Below are 21,495 nucleotides of genomic sequence, written 5' to 3' on the forward strand. Positions count from 1 at the left end.
CCCACAGGGTTCACAGCAGAGTAGGGGCCCCCGCATGTGCAGGGTTGGGGGTGCAGGCACAGCTGCTGCTTGTTCAGATGGATGACTTGGGCAGGTCTAGATGCTGCGCTGGGTGTTGACTTTCTGTCTGCAAACCTGGAGTGAGGTTTCCCCGAGGGTTTGTGTGGGCGGCCGTGGGGGCCAGCACCCAGTGGGTCCCAGCCCACCTAGCAAAGTGAGTGGAAGGCCAGGCTGGGCTGTCTGGCCTACCCCTGTGTCCCTCCATTCCCCTGTGTCCTGTAGGGGCTTCTCTCTGCTCCCCTGTCCCTCCCAGAGTTCAGAGAAGGGCGTGGTTTCACAGGGAATCCAGATTTGATGATGACCCGTGGCATTTGCAGACCCCCTCCTCCCCGAGGAGTCCTTACTATTCACACGGTCTGGGTGTGTGGAGCACGTCCTTTCATAAAGGCATAAAGAAGGCCAAGCACACGTCAGTGAGTGAGGAAGGCTCGGCCCGTGCCTCGGCTCAGTGCCTCGCTGGAGCACAGCTGGCCGTGCAGAGCCGTCCTGCTGGGATCAGAGTGCCTGGGGTGGAGGGGTGTGAAGTCCTTGCTCCCCTACACTACAGGGCTCTGAGTCCACACCCAGTGGAGCGCTGGGACTGAAGCAGACCCCAGGATGTCTGTTGAGAAAGGAAGCTGTGTGAGCCTGGTTCCTGCCCAGTTGTGTCTGCTGTTCACAGGGCAGGGATGTGTGACTCTGTTCTTCAAAGTCCTCAGGCCTTCACTCTTCCACCTGCAAGGTGGAGACAAGGTGTGTCCTCAGGTCCTTCCTGTGAGGGTCAGGGCCTGGCGTGTCCTCCAGGTCCTTCCTGTGAGGGTCAGGGCCTGGCGTGTGCAGCAGGTGCCGTGAGGGTCAGGGCGTGGGCGTGTGCAGCAAGTGCCGTGAGGGTCAGGGCGTGGGCGTGTGCAGCAGGTGCCGTGAGGGTCAGGGCGTGGGCGTGTGCAGCAGGTCCTTCCTGTGAGGGTCAGGGCCTGGCGTGTGCAGCAGGTGCCATGGGGGTCAGGGCCTGGTGTGTGCAGCAGGTGCCGTGAGGGTCAGGGCCTGGCGTGTGCAGCAGGTGCCATGGGGGTCAGGGCGCTGGCGTGTGCAGCAGGTGCCGTGAGGGTCAGGGCGCTGGCGTGTGCAGCAGGTCCTTCCTGTGAGGGTCAGGGCGCGGGCGTGTGCAGCAGGTGCCATGGGGGTCAGGGCGCTGGCGTGTGCAGCAGGTGCCGTGAGGGTCAGGGCCTGGTGTGTGCAGCAGGTGCCGTGAGGGTCGGGGCGCTGGCGTGTGCAGCAGGTGCCGTGAGGGTCAGGGCGCTGGCGTGTGCAGCAGGTGCTGTGAGGGTCAGGGTGCTGGCGTGTGCAGCAGGTGCCATGGGGTTCAGGGCGCTGGCGTGTGCAGCAGGTGCCGTGAGGGTCAGGGTGCTGGCGTGTGCAGCAGGTGCCATGGGGGTCAGGGCGCTGGCGTGTGCAGCAGGTGCCGTGGGGGTCAGGGCGCTGGCGTGTGCAGCAGGTGCCGTGAGGGTCAGGGCCTGGTGTGTGCAGCAGGTGCCGTGAGGGTCAGGGCGCTGGCGTGTGCAGCAGGTGCCATGGGGGTCAGGGCCTGGTGTGTGCAGCAGGTGCCATGGGGGTCAGGGCGCTGGTGTGTGCAGCAGGTCCTTCCTGTGAGGGTCAGGGCGCTGGCGTGTGCAGCAGGTGCCGTGAGGGTCAGGGCCTGGTGTGTGCAGCAGGTGCCGTGAGGGTCAGGGTGCTGGCGTGTGCAGCAGGTGCCATGGGGTCAGGGCCTGGCGTGTGCAGCAGGTGCCATGGGGGTCAGGGCCTGGCGTGTGCAGCAGGTGCCATGGGGGTCAGGGCCTGGTGTGTGCAGCAGGTGCCGTGAGGGTCAGGGTGCTGGCGTGTGCAGCAGGTGCCGTGGGGGTCAGGGCGCTGGCGTGTGCAGCAGGTGCCATGGGGGTCAGGGCGCTGGCGTGTGCAGCAGGTGCCATGAGGGTCAGGGCGCTGGCGTGTGCAGCAGGTGCCATGGGGGTCAGGGCCTGGTGTGTGCAGCAGGTGCTGATCCACCACCTCCTGCTGACAGACAAGAGCAGTGGAATCCTCATAGTGCTACATCCTGTGTTCAAGAACACTGAGGGGCGATGTTTGTTTAGCTTTGAGCTTTATTTGCAACAGTAACAACGTTGTTTGATTGTGGTTTCCCGAGGAATCATCCATGTCTGTAGTGTGTGCAGCAGGCAGAGAGCCTGGGGCCGGCTGGCTGACTGCGGTGGCAGCTTTGGGGACACTAACTTCTTGCCTGAGTGGGGACTTTGAGCTGAACCCATGACCCCCAAGTCCCGCTCTTCCCAGCCTCTCAGCTCATTGAGTTAGTTATGGGGGCTGAAACCTCAGGGTGTTGCACGTCCTCTGAGCCCTCTTGGTACATTCGGAGTCCCGCTTGTCTCTCCTAGCATGAGGGCCCAGGCCTCCTCTCCTCCATCTTAGTGTGGCCTGCAAGGCCCCCGGCTCTACCCTGAGACCCCTTTGCTTTCAGCAGGGCTGCTGTAGACTCTGGAAGCTTCTTCCATTGACCTCCAGGGGTTGCCAGGCTCCCAGGGTGAAAGTCACACCTCCAGGGGCCTCCAGAGCCCACGTGTGCTGGCCCTGTACCTGCACCCCTCACACTGTGCCGCACACTGACCTCCTTGCTCAGGATGCTGTAGCCAGACTTTGTCCTTTCTGCCCCCCAAAGCCTCTCCAGGAAGCTGTGTCCACAGATGCCTGGCTCCTCCTCGCTCTGGACTGCTGGCCCTTTCCCTGGGTGTCCAGTCCACCTGCCACCCTGGTTCTTCTCTGCTTCCAACTCCCTGAGCATTCCGCAGTCTGCAGTGTGTGTCCTGTGCTCACCTGGGAAGGGTTTGGCTTCCATGTCCCTGTGTCCAAAGCTGGGTCTGCCATGCAGTGGGCACGAAGCAACCTGAAGGAATACAGGCAGTTACGGCCTTGTCACCACCCATGTGTGGCACACTCTCAGGAGCACCAGGGCACTAGGAGGCCAGTGGATGCCCCTCTGCACTGGACACCGTGCTTTGGTTTCTGTCTGTCATTTGGTGCCAGGACAACCTTTGCGATGGCGGTGGCATTGAGAAGCTGAGACCCAGGTGAGGAACTCACCCCACGTCCCACCATGAGGGGCTGGGGTTCCACACAGCCCTGCCCAGCTGGAGCCCTGTGGGATGAACCACCTCAAGGCTGAGAAGCGAGAGAGGAGCTTTCTGAGCTGCTGGCGCACAAAGCGCGGGCTGCCCAGGCAGCTGAGTGACACCTCCCTGCAGAGAGAGGCAGGAGCGAGGCCATTGGTTCCCTGACGCCCACGGGAGCCTGCCTGCGTTCTTGTGACTGAAATGTCGTGAGGACGTGGGCAGCACGGGCTTTGAGACTTGGGGATTGAAGGGGTGCTCGGAGTCAGCCACCATGCAGTGTAGACTGGGGGCTGGGGGCAGGGGCGGGTGCTACAGCGTAGTTTCCTCCCATGGAAAGGGCAGGGCTAGGACAGGCTCCGTCAGGCCTCACCCACCTGCCCCTCTGGCCTTCTCTCATTGCCCTGCGTGTGGGGCGGGGGAGGTGTGGTGCAGCACCCGTGCAGGGCCATCTTTCGCCGTAGCCGCTTTGGATCTCTGGTGTGTGGTGAGATGCCCTGGCGTTTGCCTCAGAGTTGGGGGTCAGCGCTGGGCAGGTGTTGGCTGGGTCTGTTCTGGCCTTGATTTCCATAGTCCTTTCCAGAGCAGACGAGGGGTGGGCGTGTGTGACTCTGGACCTGGCACCTGCTGTCAGGTGCTCCCCCTCAGCGCCTGCAGTGTGGATAAACAACTCTGAGTCATGCAGGCCCGCCATGCTTTGGGCTGTGCCCACTGTGGTTGCCATGACGGCAGGGACCGCATCACCACACAGCGCTCCAGTTCAGTTTGCTGGCGACTGAGCCTGGGGCCCAGGATGGAGCCAGACAACACCCCCCCTCACCCTGGGGTGTCTTGCCACAACAGAACTGCCTGCTGAAACGCCACCGTCACCAGATAGATGGAGACCCTCGTCCAGGCGCGGTGCCCGAGACGGTAAACCCAGAGGCATTTCACAGGGTCTGCAGTAAGCATCACCGCCAAGCCCCAGAGTCTGTCCCAGCATGGTGACCCCTAGACGTGTCTTCTGTCGTCACCCTCATTATTGATATAATTTACAAACATGGAGATCGGCACTCGTGAAATATTTGCGCCATGGCTCCAGAACACATCTGTGAAGTCACAGATACAAATTAACTTCAATATTCACTTAAGCTTGACTTGACTGAACAGCACCCGCCCCTCCACGCCCCAGGCACACGTGGGGACGCTTTGGGACGTCCTGGTCTGATGCCGTCCTCTGCTGCACCGAAGCTGGTGCTCACGAATTGTGCCTCTCGTGTAAGCTGACGGGAACGAAGCCGTCACGAGTGTGGACCCACTGCCCAGGAAGGGAGGGAATGGGCGCTGGCCACACACAGCTAAGCTTGGGCCCCGTCCTCACACGTGTGCTGGCAGCGATAGAGGCCCCTCCCTACCTGCAGACCAGGTGACTGCCGAGGGTCCCGGTGTAGGAACATCCGTCTGCTCATGCCACAGTCCCCTGTCCAGTGCTCATGTCTGGACACCCACGGCTACTCAAAGGCACCTTTCACAGGGGAGCCCTCAGTTGTCTGGTGGACCTGGGAAGGTGGAAGCCAGATGCCTGGCCTCTGCGAAAGCATTAGCCCCCAGGACCCCCTGGAGAAGAGAGGGGAGGGGACCACTGGAAGAAACGCACACCCCTCCCCAGGTGTGGCCAGTAGCCGCACGAGTACCATGCGCCTGCTGTTTGGGGCGTGCCGTGGAGCTGAGTGGTTGCTTGGGGCCTCTCTGGGTGTGCTGTGCTGTGACCACGTGGTAGCCGTGCAGTCTCTGGTGTGACTGACACTGTGCCTGTCCTCTGGTCTCTGTTAGCCTGCGCACAGCGGTGGGCTGCAGCTCCCTCTCGTGACAAGCGCCTTGAAAACAAGAACTGCTTTCCTCAGTCTGGGCTGAAAGGAAACCCCTTCTGCAGATGTGAAGTGAAGCCTTGCAGGCTGTCAGAGGGTGGAGCCTGCGTCCTGGGTCTTGCTGGCTGGGGACCTGGGTGGCTCAGCCTCTGTCTCCCAGGGATCTGCAATGCGATGGAATAATTAACATGAAAGTGATCTGTGAAGGAGCGTCTTTAAAATGTGCTGTGTGAACATCCGCTATTCTCAGTATGGTATTTTTACACTCTGCAGACTGCAAGGCGAGGCTGCACTTGTGAGCTCTCTGCTGGGACACGACCTTGTGCAGGCTCTGCTCTCAGACTCGCTGGGGAGGCAGGAGGTGGGCACAGACAGGCAGCAAGAGAGCTCAGCGGTGAGAGACCAGGTGCCCAGGGAAAAGCAGAGTGAGATGGGAAAGGCCACTTGCCGAGCGGAGGCCCCACACGGAGCTGCTCCCCTGCAGGGTACAGCTGCCCGAGAGAGCCCCCTCCCCGCAGTACGGTGCCTTAGCCAAGGGACCTTGTTTTGTAAGACCCAGCCAGTTTGCTGCAAGTCCCAGCCATGGGCCAGATGGGAGGCGTGGGGTCTGCACACAGAGGCGTGTGGACACACCTCCTGGAGAGATCCAGCCTCAGGGGACGTCCAAACAAATGGAAAGCTCGGACTGGGGCGTGTTGGCCTGACCCACCAGAAGTCCAGCTGTATGGTCAGTGTGGGGTCAGCGGAGGTCACACCCCACGTTCCTTGTGCACTGATTCCGCAGGGATTGTGTGAGAACCTGACAGCGCAGGACGTGGGTGCAGTGCTCAGCAGCTGCCACAAGTCCCCCGGGGCCCTGGGGCCAGCACATGGGCAATGGGCAGTCCACCCTCAAGCTCTGGGACCAGGGCAGAGCTGTTGGTGCGCAGCCTGAGCCTGGTATTTCCGTAAATCAGCTCCGGAACATATGTGCTGCTTGCCAGGCCTGTGAGGGGAAGGAGTGAGACACAGCGTGCATTCATGGAAACCCCTCGGAGAGACAGCCCTGGGCACACTGACCGCGGTGAGGCCTGAGGCCCCTGAGGAGCTGGGTGCAGGGGGTTGGTCCCTGGAGACCAGGCAGAGCAGCAGTGTGGGCTGTGGGCAGCTCCTGCACTCTCAGGCAGGCAGGCGCAGGCTGTGGGGGGTGCAGGCAAGGCCTGAGCAGGGTTACAGAGGAAGCTGTGCGGGACTGAGTGGCAGACGGCTGTGTCGAGTGGGTCCTTCAGTCAACTGGGAGGGCTGAGAGGGTCGAAAGAAGGTGGACATGGACGACCTGAGAGCGGAGACCCCCTTAGTACTCGGCCGTGTGACCTTGGGCACTGGGTGCCCTTTGGGGGGCTGGGGAACCGAGGTGCAGGTGAAGGTGCTCACCGGGACGCTGCCGAGGGCCGCCTGCCTCGGTTCCGTGTTTCACGTCCTTGCGAAGCCTCCCGTGTCCCTGAAACCCATCGGTGTGAGTGGGTGAAGGAGGGGCAGCACATCAAGGGCCGCTGGGCTGGGGAGTGTGTGGGGCGCGAGGAACCTGCGTTCTGTTTGGCTGTTTCTTACTTAAACGTGATCAAGCTGGACCAGATTGCTGACGTTTAAGTTGAGGATGGAAGCACCTGTTCTGCCTCCTCTGAATGGCTGAGGATCAAGTCAGCCAAATGCCGAGGGCCCCTGGCTGGTCACATGACTGCTCGCCGTTGGAAGTGGTAGACCCAACGACGCTGCGAAGGTGGCGTCTGTGGCTGTGAGCTGTGTGGGTTGGAGGGAAGAGAGGCAGGCAGCCCTGCAGCCATCCAGGGGGGACTCGGAGCGAGAGTGAGGAGAGTGGACAGGAGGCATGTGGAGCAGGAGCCAAGGCTGAGACCTTGGGTGGCTCCAGGCTGGCCCAGGAGATGAGATGAGGGCAGGACGCCTCCCCGGCCTTGGATTCTGTCCCTCTGAGCCTCATTCTGACTTCCTCATGCCTGCCCTGGGGTCTCAGCCCCCATCCCCAGCCTGCCTGTATTCCTTGCAAGGGGTGGCTGTGCCAAGGGTGCCAGCTCCATCCAGCAGGGGGACCAGATAAGGCACTGCAGGAGATGGCCCAAGTGCTTGGGCCCCTGCACCCATGTGAGGGACCTGAAAGAAGCCCCTGTTCCTGGCATTAGACTGACCCAGATCCAGGCATTGCAGCCATTTGGGGAGTGAACCAGCAGGATGATAACTGTCTCAGTCTCTCTCTCTCTCTCTCTCTCTCTCTCTCTCTCTTCTCTCTCTCTCTCTCTCTCTCTCCCTCTCCCTCTCCCTCTCCCTCTCCCTCTCCCCTCTTCTCTCTCTCCTCTCTAACTCTGCCTTTCAAATAAATAAATAAATCTCTTTAAAAAAAATCTTTCTTGGGGTCGGTGCTGTGGTGTAGTGGGTAAAGCTGCTGCCTACAAGTGCCGGCATCCCATATGGGCGCCAGTTCAACATCTGGTTGCTCCACTTCCCATCCAGCTCTCTGCTAATGCACCTGGGAAAGCAGTAGAAGATGGTCCAAGTGCATAGGCCCCTGCACCCACATGGGAGACCCAGAAGAACCTCCCGGCTCCCGGCTTTGGATTGGCCCAGCCCCTACGGTTGCGGCCACTGGGGAGTGAACCAGTGGACGGAAAATATCTCTTGCTCTCTCCCTCCCTCCCTTCCTCCCTCCCTCCCTCCCTCCCTTCCTCCCTCCCTCCCTCCTTCCCTCTTCCCTCCCTCCCTCCCTCTCCCCCTTTCTCCCTCTCTTCTACCTTTCAAAATTAAAAAAAAAGTGTCTTCTCTTCCACGGAGTGGCCTGGCCGTGGACTCTGCCTTCTCTCTGGGCTTGTCTTGTCTCGCCGTCTCCTGTCCACGGGGTTACTTGCTGCTGTAAGCCGCAGTTTCCGCTCCTGGGAAGTAGGGGTTCTACCAGCACTTCCTTCACAGGATGGCCCTGAGGCGGGGTGTGTGGGTGTGAAGCCTTGGCCCCGCACCAGCACGGGCTGCGCAGGGGTCAGGTCGTTTCCCCACACGAGCCGGGTAGCTGAGCCCTCCGGGTGACAAGACGGAATGGGGCGTCTGAAAACCTAGTTTGCCGTGACGCAGGTGTCTTTCGAAATAGGGCAAGCAGGGGTATCGGCCCATGTGGAAGGCGGCTGATCCAGGAGGGCTTCCTGCGTGAGTCTGCGGCAACGTGGGGCACTGTAGGGGCCTGGCTGTGGCCAAACCCTGCGAATCTTGCCTTGCCTTCTGCAGGGAGTTTGCCAAAGAGAGAGAGCGAGTGGAGAACCGCAGAGCCTTCATGAAGCTACGGCGTCAGCAGCAGATCGAGCGCGAGCTGAACGGCTACCGGGCCTGGATAGACAAAGCAGGTGAGGCTGGCGGGCTGCCCAGGTGCTGCCCCCACCGACAGCCTGGCCGGAACGGAGGAGCCCTGGGTCCCCTCTGGGCCGGTCACTGCACCAGGCGCCTCTCCCGAGGCAGGCAGGTCTGACCATCAAGTGACCCAGTCCTAGGCACGTGGGCTTGGAGATGCAAAGTGGGTGAGGCCAGCGGGCTGCCTGAGTGAAGTTGGACAGGTGACAGTGCCCTCCCAGGAGTCCACAGCGGCAGGCATTACTCCGCCCTGGGCTCTTGGCAGTGATGTGCCCACAGAGCCCCCTCCCCAGCAGTGACCGGGGAGCTCGCAGGAAGGTGGTGGGTGCAGGGAGCAGTGGGGTTGTCAAAGGGGGGTCAGGGAGGCCCATTGGTGTGGACACCTAAGAGGAGAGCGTGGGCCCAGGCAAAGTCCCTGTGAGGCGTGGGCCTGCGTTACTCCAGGAGGGCAGGGAGGAGCGCACGGGCACAAGAGGACATGAGGTGTGAGGGCAGCCGGCGCAGGCGAGGGGCTGCTGGGCCGTACGACGAGCCTAGGACTTCACTGGGGGCCGAGGGCACACGGCTCCGACTTGAGGTTTAAAGGGTCCTTGGCTGCTGCCTTGAACGTAGGTGGTGAGTGGCAAGGCCGCTGCAGCCCCCAGGAAGAGCTGATGGTGAAAATACCTTCCCACACCCAGGCTGCCGTGGGGCTCAGCTGTGCTCACTCCGGGGACTTGTCTCACCGGCTCCGGGACTTGTCTCACTGGCTGTGAGTGCCCACCTGGCTGAGACGTGGGGTCAGCCCTGACAGCAGCACCCGGCCCGTGAGTGCAGCGACCCTGTGGGTGCCGAGGAGAGATGTTCCCAGACGGCTTCCTCTGGGGCCAAGTGGTCTTTCTAACACAGAGTGCCTGAGTGTGCCAGCCCCTTCCAGAACGTTCCCCGCGCACAGCGCAGGGCAGACCTGGGGTCACACAGGGACACGGGTGGGGCTGGGCGCTCGGCCACCAGAGCCCTGTCCTGTGCCACTGCTCATGCCGCGCGTGGAAGCCACACAGACACCTGTTTGGGACGGCCTCTTCCTCCTGCGAGGTTGGTGCAGGGGTGAGGTGAGTGTGAACCCCGCCACCTCCCAGGAGGAGCAGCTCTGCCTAAGGCCAGGCAGGCAGCTGGCGCTCCCAGCTACCCCCGGCTCCCTGGGCAGAGGAGCCATCTGACGGGCCATGGAGGGAGCTGGCAGCAGGGCTAGGACCCTGGACCTCATGCAGGGTCACAGCCTGCGAGGTTCTGCTTTTGTGAAGTTGTGAGGGTTCCTTTCTTGCACTTGGCACGGCCCGTTCCCAGGTCCTTCTAAGAAAAAAGACGCATTGCAGCCTGCCGTCTTCCGAGCCCTTCCTTCCACGGGTGGGGTGTGAGTGAGTCAGAGACACGTGGGTTTCACTTCCTGGAAAGACTCGAGTGCAAACGCGAACTTGGCAAGGGACGCCGGGGAGGGGTGGTTCAGCCCACGCAGGGGCCTGAGCGCTGCCCAGAGATCCTCAGCCGCACCCACCAGCTGCTGGGCCTCCGCTCTGCCACCTGGAGCTCACACACTGCCCAGGAAGGGGGACCCCTGGCTGAGGCCAGTGAGGGAGTTTACCAGGCCCCTGCGTGTGAACGGACATCCTCCAAGGCAGTCGTGCTGTGCCGTGGCTTAGAAGCTTTCGCCGGAACATTTGCCGGCTACCTCAGCGTTGGCCGGAGAGCGTGCTTAACCCAGAGAGTTGAAGCTGGGGCGTGGGGCGGCAGCCCTCAGGGTGCCCCTTCCTCCTGGCTTGCTGTGCAGGTGGAATCCTGCGGAGGGCTTGGTCCTCTCCTCTGGCCTCTCCTCTCCTCCTCGGGGCTTAAATCAAGACATTGTTCAGTGGCTCTGCTACAGGCTGCCCCCACAGCGGGCTCTTAAGGGACAGCTGGGAGCCCTCCAGCTCCCTGACTGGGGACTGCACCCTCCCAGGAGCCCCAGCCTGGGCTTGGAGGCTGTGGTGTGAGGGCCTGGGATGGGCAGCCACTGAGGTGTGTCCTAACACATCTAGGTGAGGCCACTGTGGGGTCCACAGCTACTGGGGGAGGCCAGGAGCAGGGAGCCGTGGGGCTGGAGAGCCAGCTCAACTCAGACCCCAACCCCCACAGGACAGCAGTCCCACGAGACGGCCTCTGCTTCAGACCCAGCTGGCGTGGGCTTCCTGGGCGGCCCGTGTTTCTGCCTGGCCAGCGCCAAACTCGGGGTTCCTGGAGTCCCCACCTCCACCGCCGAGGTTGCATGATTTGCTAGGGTGACTCGCAGCTCTCGGGAAGAGCTTCCCCGCAGTGACAGGTTTGTGAGAGAGGATTCGACCCCGGAGCAGGACTAGCAGAGAGGCAGAGCCGCCCTGGAGCCCCTCCTGCCTGGTGTTCACCAACCAGGCCAGCCCTGCTCGGAGCACTCGGGGCCACCTCCCTCAGGAGCCACCTGCTGGGCCAGAACCACAGTCGGGCTTTTTGTCCTCCCACGGGGACAAGGCCTGGGGCGCAGGCTTCTGGCACTCGGGCTCTGTCCAGCCATGGCAGAGGTGGACGCAGGACGGCTCCCCCCCGAGGACTCGCAGGCATCCCCCTGCCCCTCTCAGGGTGCAGTCTGGTGGCTTCTGAGTAGGGGGCAGGACCAGGGGCCCAGGCAAGAGAAACAGCAGATGTCCTCGCCCCCCGGCCCCCACCCTGCTGCCAGGTCAGGAAAGACAGGATGGGGATTCCGCCGGAAAGTTCTCCTCCTGTCCTCAGGGAGGAAGTCAGCCCTGGGGACGTCCTGTGCCCTGCTCCTTCCTGCCTCCGCGGGCCTGCCACAGCCTGGGAAGGCTCTGGAGCCAGAGCTGCCCCTGGGGGAGTCTTCACTTCGCAGAATCATTTGGTATTCACAGGCAATTAACTGAAGCCTTCGTTTTCATCTAGAGGAAGTCATGCTGGCTGAGGAGAACAAAAACTCGGGGACGTCGGCCTTGGAAGGTGAGGCAGCGCCCCCGCCCCGCTCATCTCCACACACAGAGAGAGAAGCATTGGGCACCCTGGGATCTAAGACGCAAGGCTCTCTGGGATGGAACCCCTGTGCTTCAAGGGGAGGGAGTTCAGAGTTAATGCCTCATGGAGCGAGGGCAAGGGACCCTGCAGCGCAAGGTGGAGGGGGGGACCGTCCGCCTGGGGCTGGTGGAGGCCCACAGAGCCGTGTGGCCTGGCCCTGCCGCGGCGGCTACAGGTGGGGCTCGAAATTCAGTCAGTAGCAAGCCAACTTCTAAGCTGATAGTGCTGTGTGGCCCACAGGTGATGTTATAAATATCTAAATGGCCATTGGTAGAAAAAAGACTTCCATCCCTGCTTAAGGTGTGGGCATTGTCTTGTGAAATCCAGGCCAGACGGTCACAGAGCCTCCTCTCCGGAGGATCCCACCTGCGGCTCAGCAGGTGCTAGACGGCTGTGCACTCATGGTTCTGCAGACGTGATCGATGTCCGGCACCCAGCTCCAGTGTGGGCTCTCATGGGCCTTGCGTGAGCCTCTTGCCCAAGTGTGCACCGTGCTGTGCAGAGCTATCTGTGGGCTGTGGGGCCACATGGGATTTGCAGGGAGACCCGCGCAGGTGCATGGGGAGATCTGCCCAGGCTGTGTCTCACCAGGCCCCCCTCCCTGGCCCAGTGCTCCGCAGGGCAACCATCAAGCGGAGCCGCACGGAGGCCATGACCCGTGACTCCAGCGACGAGCACTGTGTCGACATTTCTTCTGTGGGTGAGTGGGTCCCGGGGATCCCCTTTTATTTTCACTGTCTGAACCTCCCAGGAGAGGGAGATTCTCCCCAGGAGAGGAGCCCCACGGGATGAAAAGACTCCAGAGAGTCCAGAGCTTAAGGATAAAACTGGGGCGTGGCGTGGGACTCTCATCCATGTGGGTACATGCACCAGGGATTGCAGCCCACCTCACCAGGGGCCCAGGGCCGAGGGCTGGGGCCCACCCCTACGGGGGCCCAGGGCTGAGGGCTGGTGCCCACCCCTACGGGGGCCCAGGGCCGAGGGCTGGGGCCCACCCCACCGGGGGCCCAGGGCCGAGGGCTGGGGCCCACCCCTACGGGGGTCCAGGGCTGAGGGCTGGGGCCCACCCCACCGGGGGCCCAGGGCCGAGGACTGGTGCCCACCCCTACGGGAGCCCATGGCTGAGGGCTGGGGCCCACCCCACCGGGGGCCCAGGGCCGAGGACTGGCCAGGTTTCTGGACCTGACGCTTGCTGCACTGGCAGAGGTGGCCTCCCCTTCCCAGAGTGACCACAAGAACCGCTTTGGGTATCGTTCAGAGGTACTGGGTTCTGTCGCTCTGAGTGTCCCACTGTGTGACCTGCAGTAATCACGGAGCCACAGCAGCCCCGCCTGCTTCCGTCATGTGAGAGGCAAGCTCATCCCCTTGGGGCCCTTTACTGTGACGGTGTCCAATCGCCGGTTCTCCTGGGGACTCTGGCTGATGGCAGAGGGCAAGCACGGGGTCCCGCTCCGTCCCTGAGAGCAGGAGAGTCTCACAGGGCTCATTGCTGCTCTGGGCTGCTAGGGTCAAGGTGTCAAAGCTGTGGCAGAAGCCAGGGCCTGGGCTCATTGCTGCTCTGGGCTGCTAGGGTCAAGGTGTCAAAGCTGTGGCAGAAGCCAGGGCCTGGGCTCCTTGCAGGAAGGGGGGAAGGACCCCTTCTGCTGCTGGTGGACACACCCTGTGGGCTCTGGCCCTGGGTGTTTGCCTGGTGACCTGTCTGGGTTTCAGTCTCCTAGGACCAACAGTGTCCAGACAGGAAACCAGGGAGACTGCCTGGCACAGAGCCCAGGGTCCCAGGTCCACCTGCCCGAGTGCCCGGGAGGGGGAGGGGAATCCCGGGCTTTTGCAGCCCTTCTTCCTCTGCCTCTCCCTCTCAGGCACTCCTCTTGCCCGAGCCAGCATCAAGAGCGCCAAGGTGGACGGGGCCTCCTATTTCCGGCACAAGGAACGGCTCCTGCGCATCTCCGTGCGCCACGCGGTCAAGTCCCAGGTGTTTTACTGGATTGTACTGAGCCTTGTGGCTCTCAACACGGCCTGCGTGGCCATCGTCCACCACAACCAGCCCCAGTGGCTCACCCACCTCCTCTGTAAGTGAATGGCACGTGACTGGTGTGAGTGGGGGGAGCTCACCCGAGTTATCTGCTTAGCTGCTCCCAGCTGTCACTGTGGAGTCAGGTGCACAGGCCGCTGCTGGTGCATTTGGGTACTGTCTGGTCTTTACCTCATTTCTTTTTTTGTAAAGATTTATATAGTTATTTTAAAGGCAGAGAGAGCGATCTTCTGTCTGCTGGTTGTTCACTACCCAAATGGCCGCAATAGTTGGGGCTGGGCCAGGCTGGAGCCAGGAGCCAGGATCTTCTTCCAGGTCTCCCACGTGGGTACAGGGGCCCAGGGACTTGGGGCATCTTCTGCTGCTTTCTCAGGCCATAAGCAGGGAGTTGATGGTTAGCGTAGAGCTGCAACTCTGACCAGCACCCATATTGGATGACGGCACTGCAGGGTGTGGCTTAACCTGCTGCGGCACAGCGCTGGCCCTGAACTCATGTCTCACGGAGGTCAACAGCATGTGGAGTTTTAGTCACTGACGTCCTAGGGAGAATGTTCTTAGGGCAGTGAGTATCTCAGAGACCAGAAGGAACGTGTAGGTCAGCCACTGCCACCAGACCTGGTGTGGGCCAGGAGGCTCTTTCCCTGTGTGTTGGGGTGAGTGGTCAGCTGTTTCCCAGAAGGCTAGGGAAGTCCTTCCTGTGCTTCTGGGGGCCACGTGCCATCTCCCTGTGGAAGGACGTTAAAGCTGATCTGTCCAGAGTACTGGATGCACCCTGGGCCAGAGGGTGTGGTGTCCGGACATGGCTAGGCTGGCCTGACACTGACCAGACATGGCGTGGAGCTCCCTCTGTGGACCAAACGCTTCTCCCTGTGACCCTGCAGACTACGCGGAGTTCCTGTTCCTGGGCCTGTTCCTCCTGGAGATGTCCCTGAAGATGTACGGCATGGGCCCCCGCCTCTACTTCCACTCCTCCTTCAATTGCTTCGACTTCGGGGTAAGTCCCTGGAACCCTGCTCCTGGCTCGACATGGAGCAGAGGGAGAGGTGAGACGAGCTGATGGGTGCTTGGAAGTGAGCGAACGCTCGCCACGACCACGGCAGTTGTTGGTGTTGGGAAAGGGCAGCCTGTGTGCCCGAGGCTCCTATACAGCCACTCTAGTGAGTGGCGAGCCACACATCGCCCCAGGGGCCCACAGGGACTCTGGAGGTGCTTCCATATGAGAGGTTTGCTTGTGCTTTTGCTTCTGATAACATTGGAAGAAGGACCTGGACACGCCTCGTGTCCAGGGCCCCGTCCAGCGGTTCACGCCCTGTGTTGCTGCTGTCTGCTCTCTGCCTTCAGGAGTCCCCTGTATCTGTGTCTCAGGGCCTGGCTCAGACACTCGCATGCTCAGCTGGTGGCAGAGCTGGGCCACAGAGCTTGGGGTTCCCTGCCCACATCTTCTGCCAAAACTCCGGTTCCGTGCTGAAGATCTGAGCTTCCCCCCACCTCCTCACCTGCAGCCTGTGGCCCTGAGCACAGGACGGCCTTTCTCCTCGCACACTCGGTAGATAGCAGGGAAGCTGACAAGTGGATGGGAAGCTGCTTCTTCCTACAGCAGTGAACTCAAACCATCAGACTGCCACACTGAGCAGCGGGACCTCCATGATGGAAAGATAGGCAATGTCACGGAACCGGAACGTCCCTGCACCCGAGTGCTGGTGCCATGGGGGCTGTGGGTCCTGTCTGAGGTCTCAGTGTTAGGACACAGACTGGGCTCCTTCCCACTCCCCCACCTGCTGCTTGGATGCCTGTGCAGAGGCCAGGCTGGGGCCACACTTCTGACCAGTTCCCACCTCAGAGCGTGGGTGAGGAGAAGGGGAGCAGGGCACAGGGGGCCCTGGCAGGCCCTGGGGTTCCCCTGGCTGGAGAGAGCGCTGGCTGGTTGCACCCTGCTGGCTGTGCGGAAGGCCGGGCTCTCCTCGCTCCTCACCACGGCGGCCTTGTCTCCTAGGTTACAGTGGGCAGCATCTTCGAAGTGGTCTGGGCAATCTTCCGGCCTGGCACATCTTTTGGAATCAGCGTCTTGAGAGCCCTGCGGCTTCTGAGAATATTTAAGATAACCAAGTAAGTGGTGCAGCTTGAGATCGGAGCCCTCCCGGCCTCCCTGCATGCCTGCCCCCCCCCCCCCCATATCCCGCACCCTTTCTCTATCAAGCCAGAAAACCACCGCGCTGCCAGGTCCCACCCAGACCCCAAGGGGGCCAAGAGTGCAGCCCCCACTTCATAGCTACTGCCAGACAGAGGCTGAGCTGCACTAGGGGTGTTTGGTGTCCGGCGTCCGTGGCTGTCACGTGGTCTGCGTCCCACAGGTACTGGGCCTCCCTGCGGAACCTGGTCGTCTCCCTGATGAGCTCCATGAAGTCCATCATCAGCCTGCTCTTCCTCCTCTTCCTCTTCATCGTGGTCTTTGCTCTTCTTGGCATGCAGCTGTTTGGAGGCAGGTGAGCCCAGACCCGCTCACCCAGGAGAGGCTCAGCCCCTGTTCCCCCGATGGCCGCATGGCCATCTGCTCCGCACTGACCACCCAGTGCTTGTGTGGAGCACTGCTCTGACCCCTCCCACTCTGTGCCACCCGCCTGCCCCCGGGACCTAGCTCTGGAGCCATCCCTGAGGGGCATGGTGTGGAGCCCGAACCCTGCCACCAGCCAGCCCCTGTCCAGGCCTGCCCTCCAGTTCATAGGTCGCCAGCAGTCATCACTGACACAGCCGTCGACGCCACGTGGAGTGGAGGAACTGTAGGGAAGAAACATGGGGGGAAGAAGTGTGGAGAGCGGTGTTCTTAGAAGGGAACTCATTGCCCGTGAAATTCATGCGCCCCCCTCTCTGAATCTCCCAGGTTTAACTTCAACGATGGGACGCCCTCGGCCAATTTCGACACCTTCCCTGCCGCCATCATGACAGTGTTCCAGGTACAAGGACACCTTCCTCTCCAGGCTTCTCCCAGCCACAGTCCTTGTCCTTGCTAGTGGGTGATGTCACCAACCCGGGGTCCTGTGGCTGGGGGCCTCGACCTGCACCCGGGGTCCTGTGGCTGGGGACCTCGATCTGCATCCGGGGTCCTGTGGCTGGGGGCCTCGACCTGCACCTGGGGTCCTGTGGCTGGGGGCCTCGACCTGCACCCGGGGTCCTGTGGCTGGGGGCCTCGACCTGCACCCGGGGTCCTGTGGCTGGGGGCCTCCTTGTCCTCCTACGCCCGGGGTCCTGTGGCTGGGGGCCTCTACCTGCACCCGGGGTCCTGTGGCTGGGGTCTCCTTGTCCTCCTACACCCAGGGTCCTGTGGCTGGGGCCTCCTTGTCCTCCTACACCCAGGGTCCTGTGGCTGGGGCCTCGACCTGCACCCGGGGTCCTGTGGCTGGGGCCTCCTTGTCCTCCTGCACCCGGGGTCCTGTGGCTGGGGGCCTCGACCTGCACCCGGGGTCCTGTGGCTGGGGCCTCCTTGTCCTCCTGCACCCGGGGTCCTGTGGCTGGGGCCTCCTTGTCCTCCTGCGCCCAGGGTCCTGTGGCTGGGGTCTCCTTGTCCTCCTACATCCGGGGTCCTATGGCTGGGGCTTCCTTGTCCTGCACCCGGGGTCCTGTGGCTGGGGGCCTCGACCTGCACCCAGGGTCCTGTGGCTGGGGGCCTCGACCTGCACCCAGGGTCCTGTGGCTGGGGCCTCCTTGTCCTCCTGCACCCGGGGTCCTGTGGCTGGGGGCCTCTACCTGCACCCGGGGTCCTGTGGCTGGGGTCTCCTTGTCCTCCTGCACCCAGGGTCCTGTGGCTGGGGGCCTCGACCTGCACCCAGGGTCCTGTGGCTGGGGCCTCTTTGTCCTCCTACGCCTGGGGTCCTGTGGCTGGGGCCTCCTTGTCCTCCTGCACCCGGGGTCCTGTGGCTGGGGTCTCCTTGTCCTGCACCCGGGGTCCTGTGGCTGGGGGCCTCGATCTGCACCCGGGGTCCTGTGGCTGGGGTCTCCTTGTCCTGCACCCGGGGTCCTATGGCTGGGGGCCTCGACCTGCACCCGGGGTCCTGTGGCTGGGGCCTCCTTGTCCTCCTGCACCCGGGGTCCTGTGGCTGGGGGCCTCGACCTGCACCCGGGGTCCTCTACCTGCACCCGGGGTCCTGTTTCTGGGGCCTCCTCCTGCACCTGTGAGTGCCGCACTGAGCCAGAGCCCTGTGGCGGCTTCTGGACTCTGTGGCTCCTTCTGACTCGTGTCCTTGAGTCAGGCGTGTAGGAAGCAGGAGTGTTTGGTCACCAGGGAAACAAAATCTGTAGTGGCTCAGAAACAAAGAGGAACACCAGGAGCCAGAATCTGGGGTGGAGCCAGGAGCCCCAGGGCTCTTCTCTTTGGTGCTGCCCTAGGACTCTCAGTGTTGCTCTCGGCACCGTCAGATGAGGGCCAGGCTGCCTGGGCTGTGTGTTTCCCACAGAGCCCAGCAAAGCTGCAGCTGGGAGGGCCTCTGCAGGCTGGAGAGCGGACTTCCCATTCTACAGTTACTTAATTTTGCAAGTGTTCGTTCATTCATCCGCTCGCTCACTCACTTTGAGGGAGAACTTACACAGGGAGATCGAGATGACAGACAAAGACAGCTCTGCCATGCATCGGGTCACCCCCCACGTGCCCACAAGGGCCAGGCCTGGGCCAGGAGCCCTGAATTCAATGCAGGTGTCCTGTGTGGGTGGCAGGGACCCGAGTCCCTAAGCCAGGGTGCGCGTGCACAGGAAGCTGGAATGAAAATGCAGTCAGACCGAACCCAGGCACTCCTGTGTGGAACGCGGTGCCCTCACGGCGTCCGAACCCCTCCCGGCACCAGGTGCCCACCCCAGAACCTCAGTTTGGGTGGTCTCCTCCTGCTTCCAAAGCCTGAAATCCTCCTCCGCGTCAGGGAGGGGCAGGATTCCACGTGGAGATGGCTTCTCCGCCGCCTGGCAGGACCTCACGCAGGGGTCAGATGGGAAAGACCCAGACCCAAATGTGCTGTGGCCCCGCCTGTCTCTGGGCTCTGACCTTGCTGCTGTCTGCAGATCCTGACCGGTGAGGACTGGAATGAGGTCATGTACAACGGGATCCGCTCCCAGGGCGGGGTCAGCTCGGGCATGTGGTCAGCTGTCTACTTCATTGTGCTCACCTTGTTTGGAAACTGTATCCTTTGAAGGTGCCCCTGCTTAGCCTGTTGCCTTCCTGGGCCAGCTTTAGAGGGGGCACTTGAGTGGGCAGAGGCACGGCTGTGGACACTGCTTGGGGCTCTCATCTTACGGAACGTGCGCACCAACTGAGGCGAGCATACACACCTGCGGTACGCAGGGGTGAGGAGCCGGGGCTGTTCGAGTGAGCTGGGACGAGGGGACAGCAGTGGTCATGGGTTCACGTGGGACAGAGGCTGCCACACAGTAAGGACTCCGACAGGTCAGCATTGGGCAGAGCTGCCGTGGCCGGGGCCTGCTTCGTGGGTGCCACGCCTACCTCCTTGCACCCCCTGCTCGGCAAGCACTGTCTCGGGTAATCCCCACCTTGTGACAGGGGTGGAGCAAGCGGATGGAGCCACACAGCTGCTAACTTGTGAAGGGAGACTGGGGATCCTGCTCTAACCCCAGAAGCTGTCAGGCCAGAGGGTCGGCACCAGGAAGGTTCTGGTTGGAGTTCCAGCTACCCACTGTGTGGCCTTGGGAGAGCTGTTTTTCATGTGTGGGAGGAAGACAGTGGTGCCCCCTCTGCCCTGTGACCGTGGGGTGGCATTGTTTGTCTGAACCCCCCTTGCAGACCACTCTTCTAGACAGCTGTCAGGTAGCTGTGGGGTGTGGCCTTGCCCCGGAGTGGGATTAGCAGAACAAGGGGACCACGTGACACGACCTGGGGTACTTCTGGGGTCTGAGCAGACTGTAAACTGGACACGAGAAACCCAGGAGCTCTGCCCCGGGTCCAGAAAGAGCTCAGTGTGTCCCACAGTGCCCAGGACATCTGTGCAGGGGCCAGCTCTGTGCTCCACAGCACACTGACCTCACACAGCCGGGAAGCCGGGAGCTCAGGGGTCGGAGCACAGAGCAGGTGGATGTGTGTAACGTGATGTCTGCTTCGTGGCACTTCGTTAGTGGGATGTGGTGCCCCCGGAGCCTGCCCAGCAGTGAGCAGTATGTCACCTCTCACGACGGGGAGCGCATGCCAGTGATGGCCATGGAGCCACCTGCTCCGTGGAATAGTTGATGCATTGGTGTGGGCGGGGAGCCCCCACCTGTGTCTTGCTATCCAGGGCCTCGAGGCTAGAGCTGGTTGAAGACCTGCTCGCCACCTCTAGCCGCCACTGGTTTGTGGTGTTGGGAGGGGAGAAGACAGGAGGTGCGAGGAGCCCTTACCTCCCATAGTCCTTGTGGGAGCGAGAGTGACTGCAGGCTATCTCTGCTCCTGCCTGGCCCAGGCAGGGGAGCCGTGCAGGTGCCCCCTAGCCCACGAGGAGCCTCACTCTGCCTGCCTGGCCTTAACTCTGCTGCAGACACACTGTTGAATGTGTTCTTGGCCATTGCCGTGGACAATCTGGCCAATGCCCAGGAGCTGACCAAGGTAAGTTTGCTCTCTGGGGGTCTGCTTCTCTGGGGCATCTATTCAGGACTCCAGAAAGGTTCCTTCTGGGAGGTTCTGGGAGCCGGAAAGCCACACTTCCTTGTGGGAGGCCTCGTTAGTTCCCTTTACTGAGTTTGGTGAGCCTCACCCCCGCCCGTGTCTCATGGGTGACTGGAGGCTGCCGGGTCCTTGCTGAGCTGTGCGTTGGAGAGGAGGTTTTAAGCATCTGCTCCTGCGGCCTGTGGTTTTGCCACTTCGGTCGTGTGGCTGAGCTGCTACAGCGTGGGCGTGAGCAGGGCCGGGGCGTTTAGTAGCCACGGTCACCCTGGGAGGTGTCCACCAAGCCAGGCACGTCTAAGTGAGCCCCTCCCCCCTTCCCTGGGGAGAGGCTTTGCTAACGGAAGAAGAGCCAGGAGACATGGAGAGCTCTCCCCACGGGGTGCAGGTGGCGTGGGCTGCCCGAGGGGCTGCTCGCCTTATCGGAATGGTCTCGTAGGGAGCATTCCTGCCTGGCCCCTCGGTCTGGTTTGCTGCCTGCTGCAGCGTGGACCAGGCCCTGCCTCGTTAGCGCATGGATGCCTGGGGTCCTCACAGGAGCCGGGAGCGTGGGGTGGAGCAACGTGAGGGCAGCAGCGTGTGGGAAGCTGTGTGTGCTTCCGAGTTCCCTGCACCCTGCAGCTCCCTTGGCCGAGGCGAAGCCAACCTTGCTCCTGAGCTCCTTGCCCCAGAGTCCCGGCTGTGCCGGGCTGGGGACTGCTGGACCTCAGGTGTCCCCGAGCCAGCCTGACCTGGTCCTGTTCCCCCACACCTGGTCTCCAGAGCTCCTCTGGGGGCTCCCTGGCAAAGGTGCCTCTGCTTTCTGTCTAGGATGAGCAGGAGGAAGAGGAGGCCTTCAACCAGAAGCATGCCCTGCAGAAGGCCAAGGAGGTCAGCCCAATGTCTGCACCCAACGTGCCCTCCATCGAGTGAGTCGGGGGCCCCTTCCCTGCGCCCTGGGCGCGCTGCCCAGAGCTCGATTACAGGAGGTCAGCCCCTGAGGCCAGAGCTGCCAACAGGGTCCACTCCCCTGCAGCCCTCGTGCTTTGTGCTGGGAGGAAGAGATGACAGTGACGAGTCCAGATGATGGAAGGGCTGTGCAGCCCGTGGGACAGGGCCCCCAGGCTGTGAGAATGAGGGAAGACCTCAGGAAAACCCGCGGGGTTCCCTGCAGAAGCTGTGGCCACACAGAAGGCAGTGGTCTTGGGCCACTTCGAAGGAAGTGGGTCCCAGCCAGGTCCAGTGTGTCTGACCGGCAATGGTGAGGACCAGAGAGAAGACTGGTGTAGGTGGTGGAGCCACAGGAGGCATTGGCTCTCACAGGGCACGGGAAGGGGGACAAGCCCACCT

At 62.3% G+C, this 21,495-nt stretch overlaps 1 protein-coding gene across 3 annotated transcripts in view; it reads left to right on the top strand.

The window, feature by feature from the left end:
- The window catches only part of CACNA1E (calcium voltage-gated channel subunit alpha1 E), a 295,645-nt gene that overhangs the window by 205,720 nt on the left and 68,430 nt on the right, over positions 1 to 21,495 (top strand). For all 3 annotated transcript variants that reach the window (XM_062211220.1, XM_062211221.1, XM_062211223.1), the window contains exons 8-18: positions 8,312 to 8,427; positions 11,378 to 11,431; positions 12,114 to 12,203; positions 13,363 to 13,572; positions 14,417 to 14,529; positions 15,529 to 15,641; positions 15,887 to 16,018; positions 16,414 to 16,486; positions 18,579 to 18,696; positions 20,042 to 20,109; positions 20,977 to 21,074. In XM_062211220.1, the coding sequence (XP_062067204.1) occupies positions 8,312 to 8,427; positions 11,378 to 11,431; positions 12,114 to 12,203; positions 13,363 to 13,572; positions 14,417 to 14,529; positions 15,529 to 15,641; positions 15,887 to 16,018; positions 16,414 to 16,486; positions 18,579 to 18,696; positions 20,042 to 20,109; positions 20,977 to 21,074 (1,185 nt within the window). The remainder of the gene's footprint in view (positions 1 to 8,311; positions 8,428 to 11,377; positions 11,432 to 12,113; positions 12,204 to 13,362; positions 13,573 to 14,416; positions 14,530 to 15,528; positions 15,642 to 15,886; positions 16,019 to 16,413; positions 16,487 to 18,578; positions 18,697 to 20,041; positions 20,110 to 20,976; positions 21,075 to 21,495) is intronic.

The sequence above is a fragment of the Lepus europaeus genome, chromosome 14 (assembly GCF_033115175.1).
Source record: "Lepus europaeus isolate LE1 chromosome 14, mLepTim1.pri, whole genome shotgun sequence".
Lineage (NCBI taxonomy): Eukaryota > Metazoa > Chordata > Mammalia > Lagomorpha > Leporidae > Lepus > Lepus europaeus.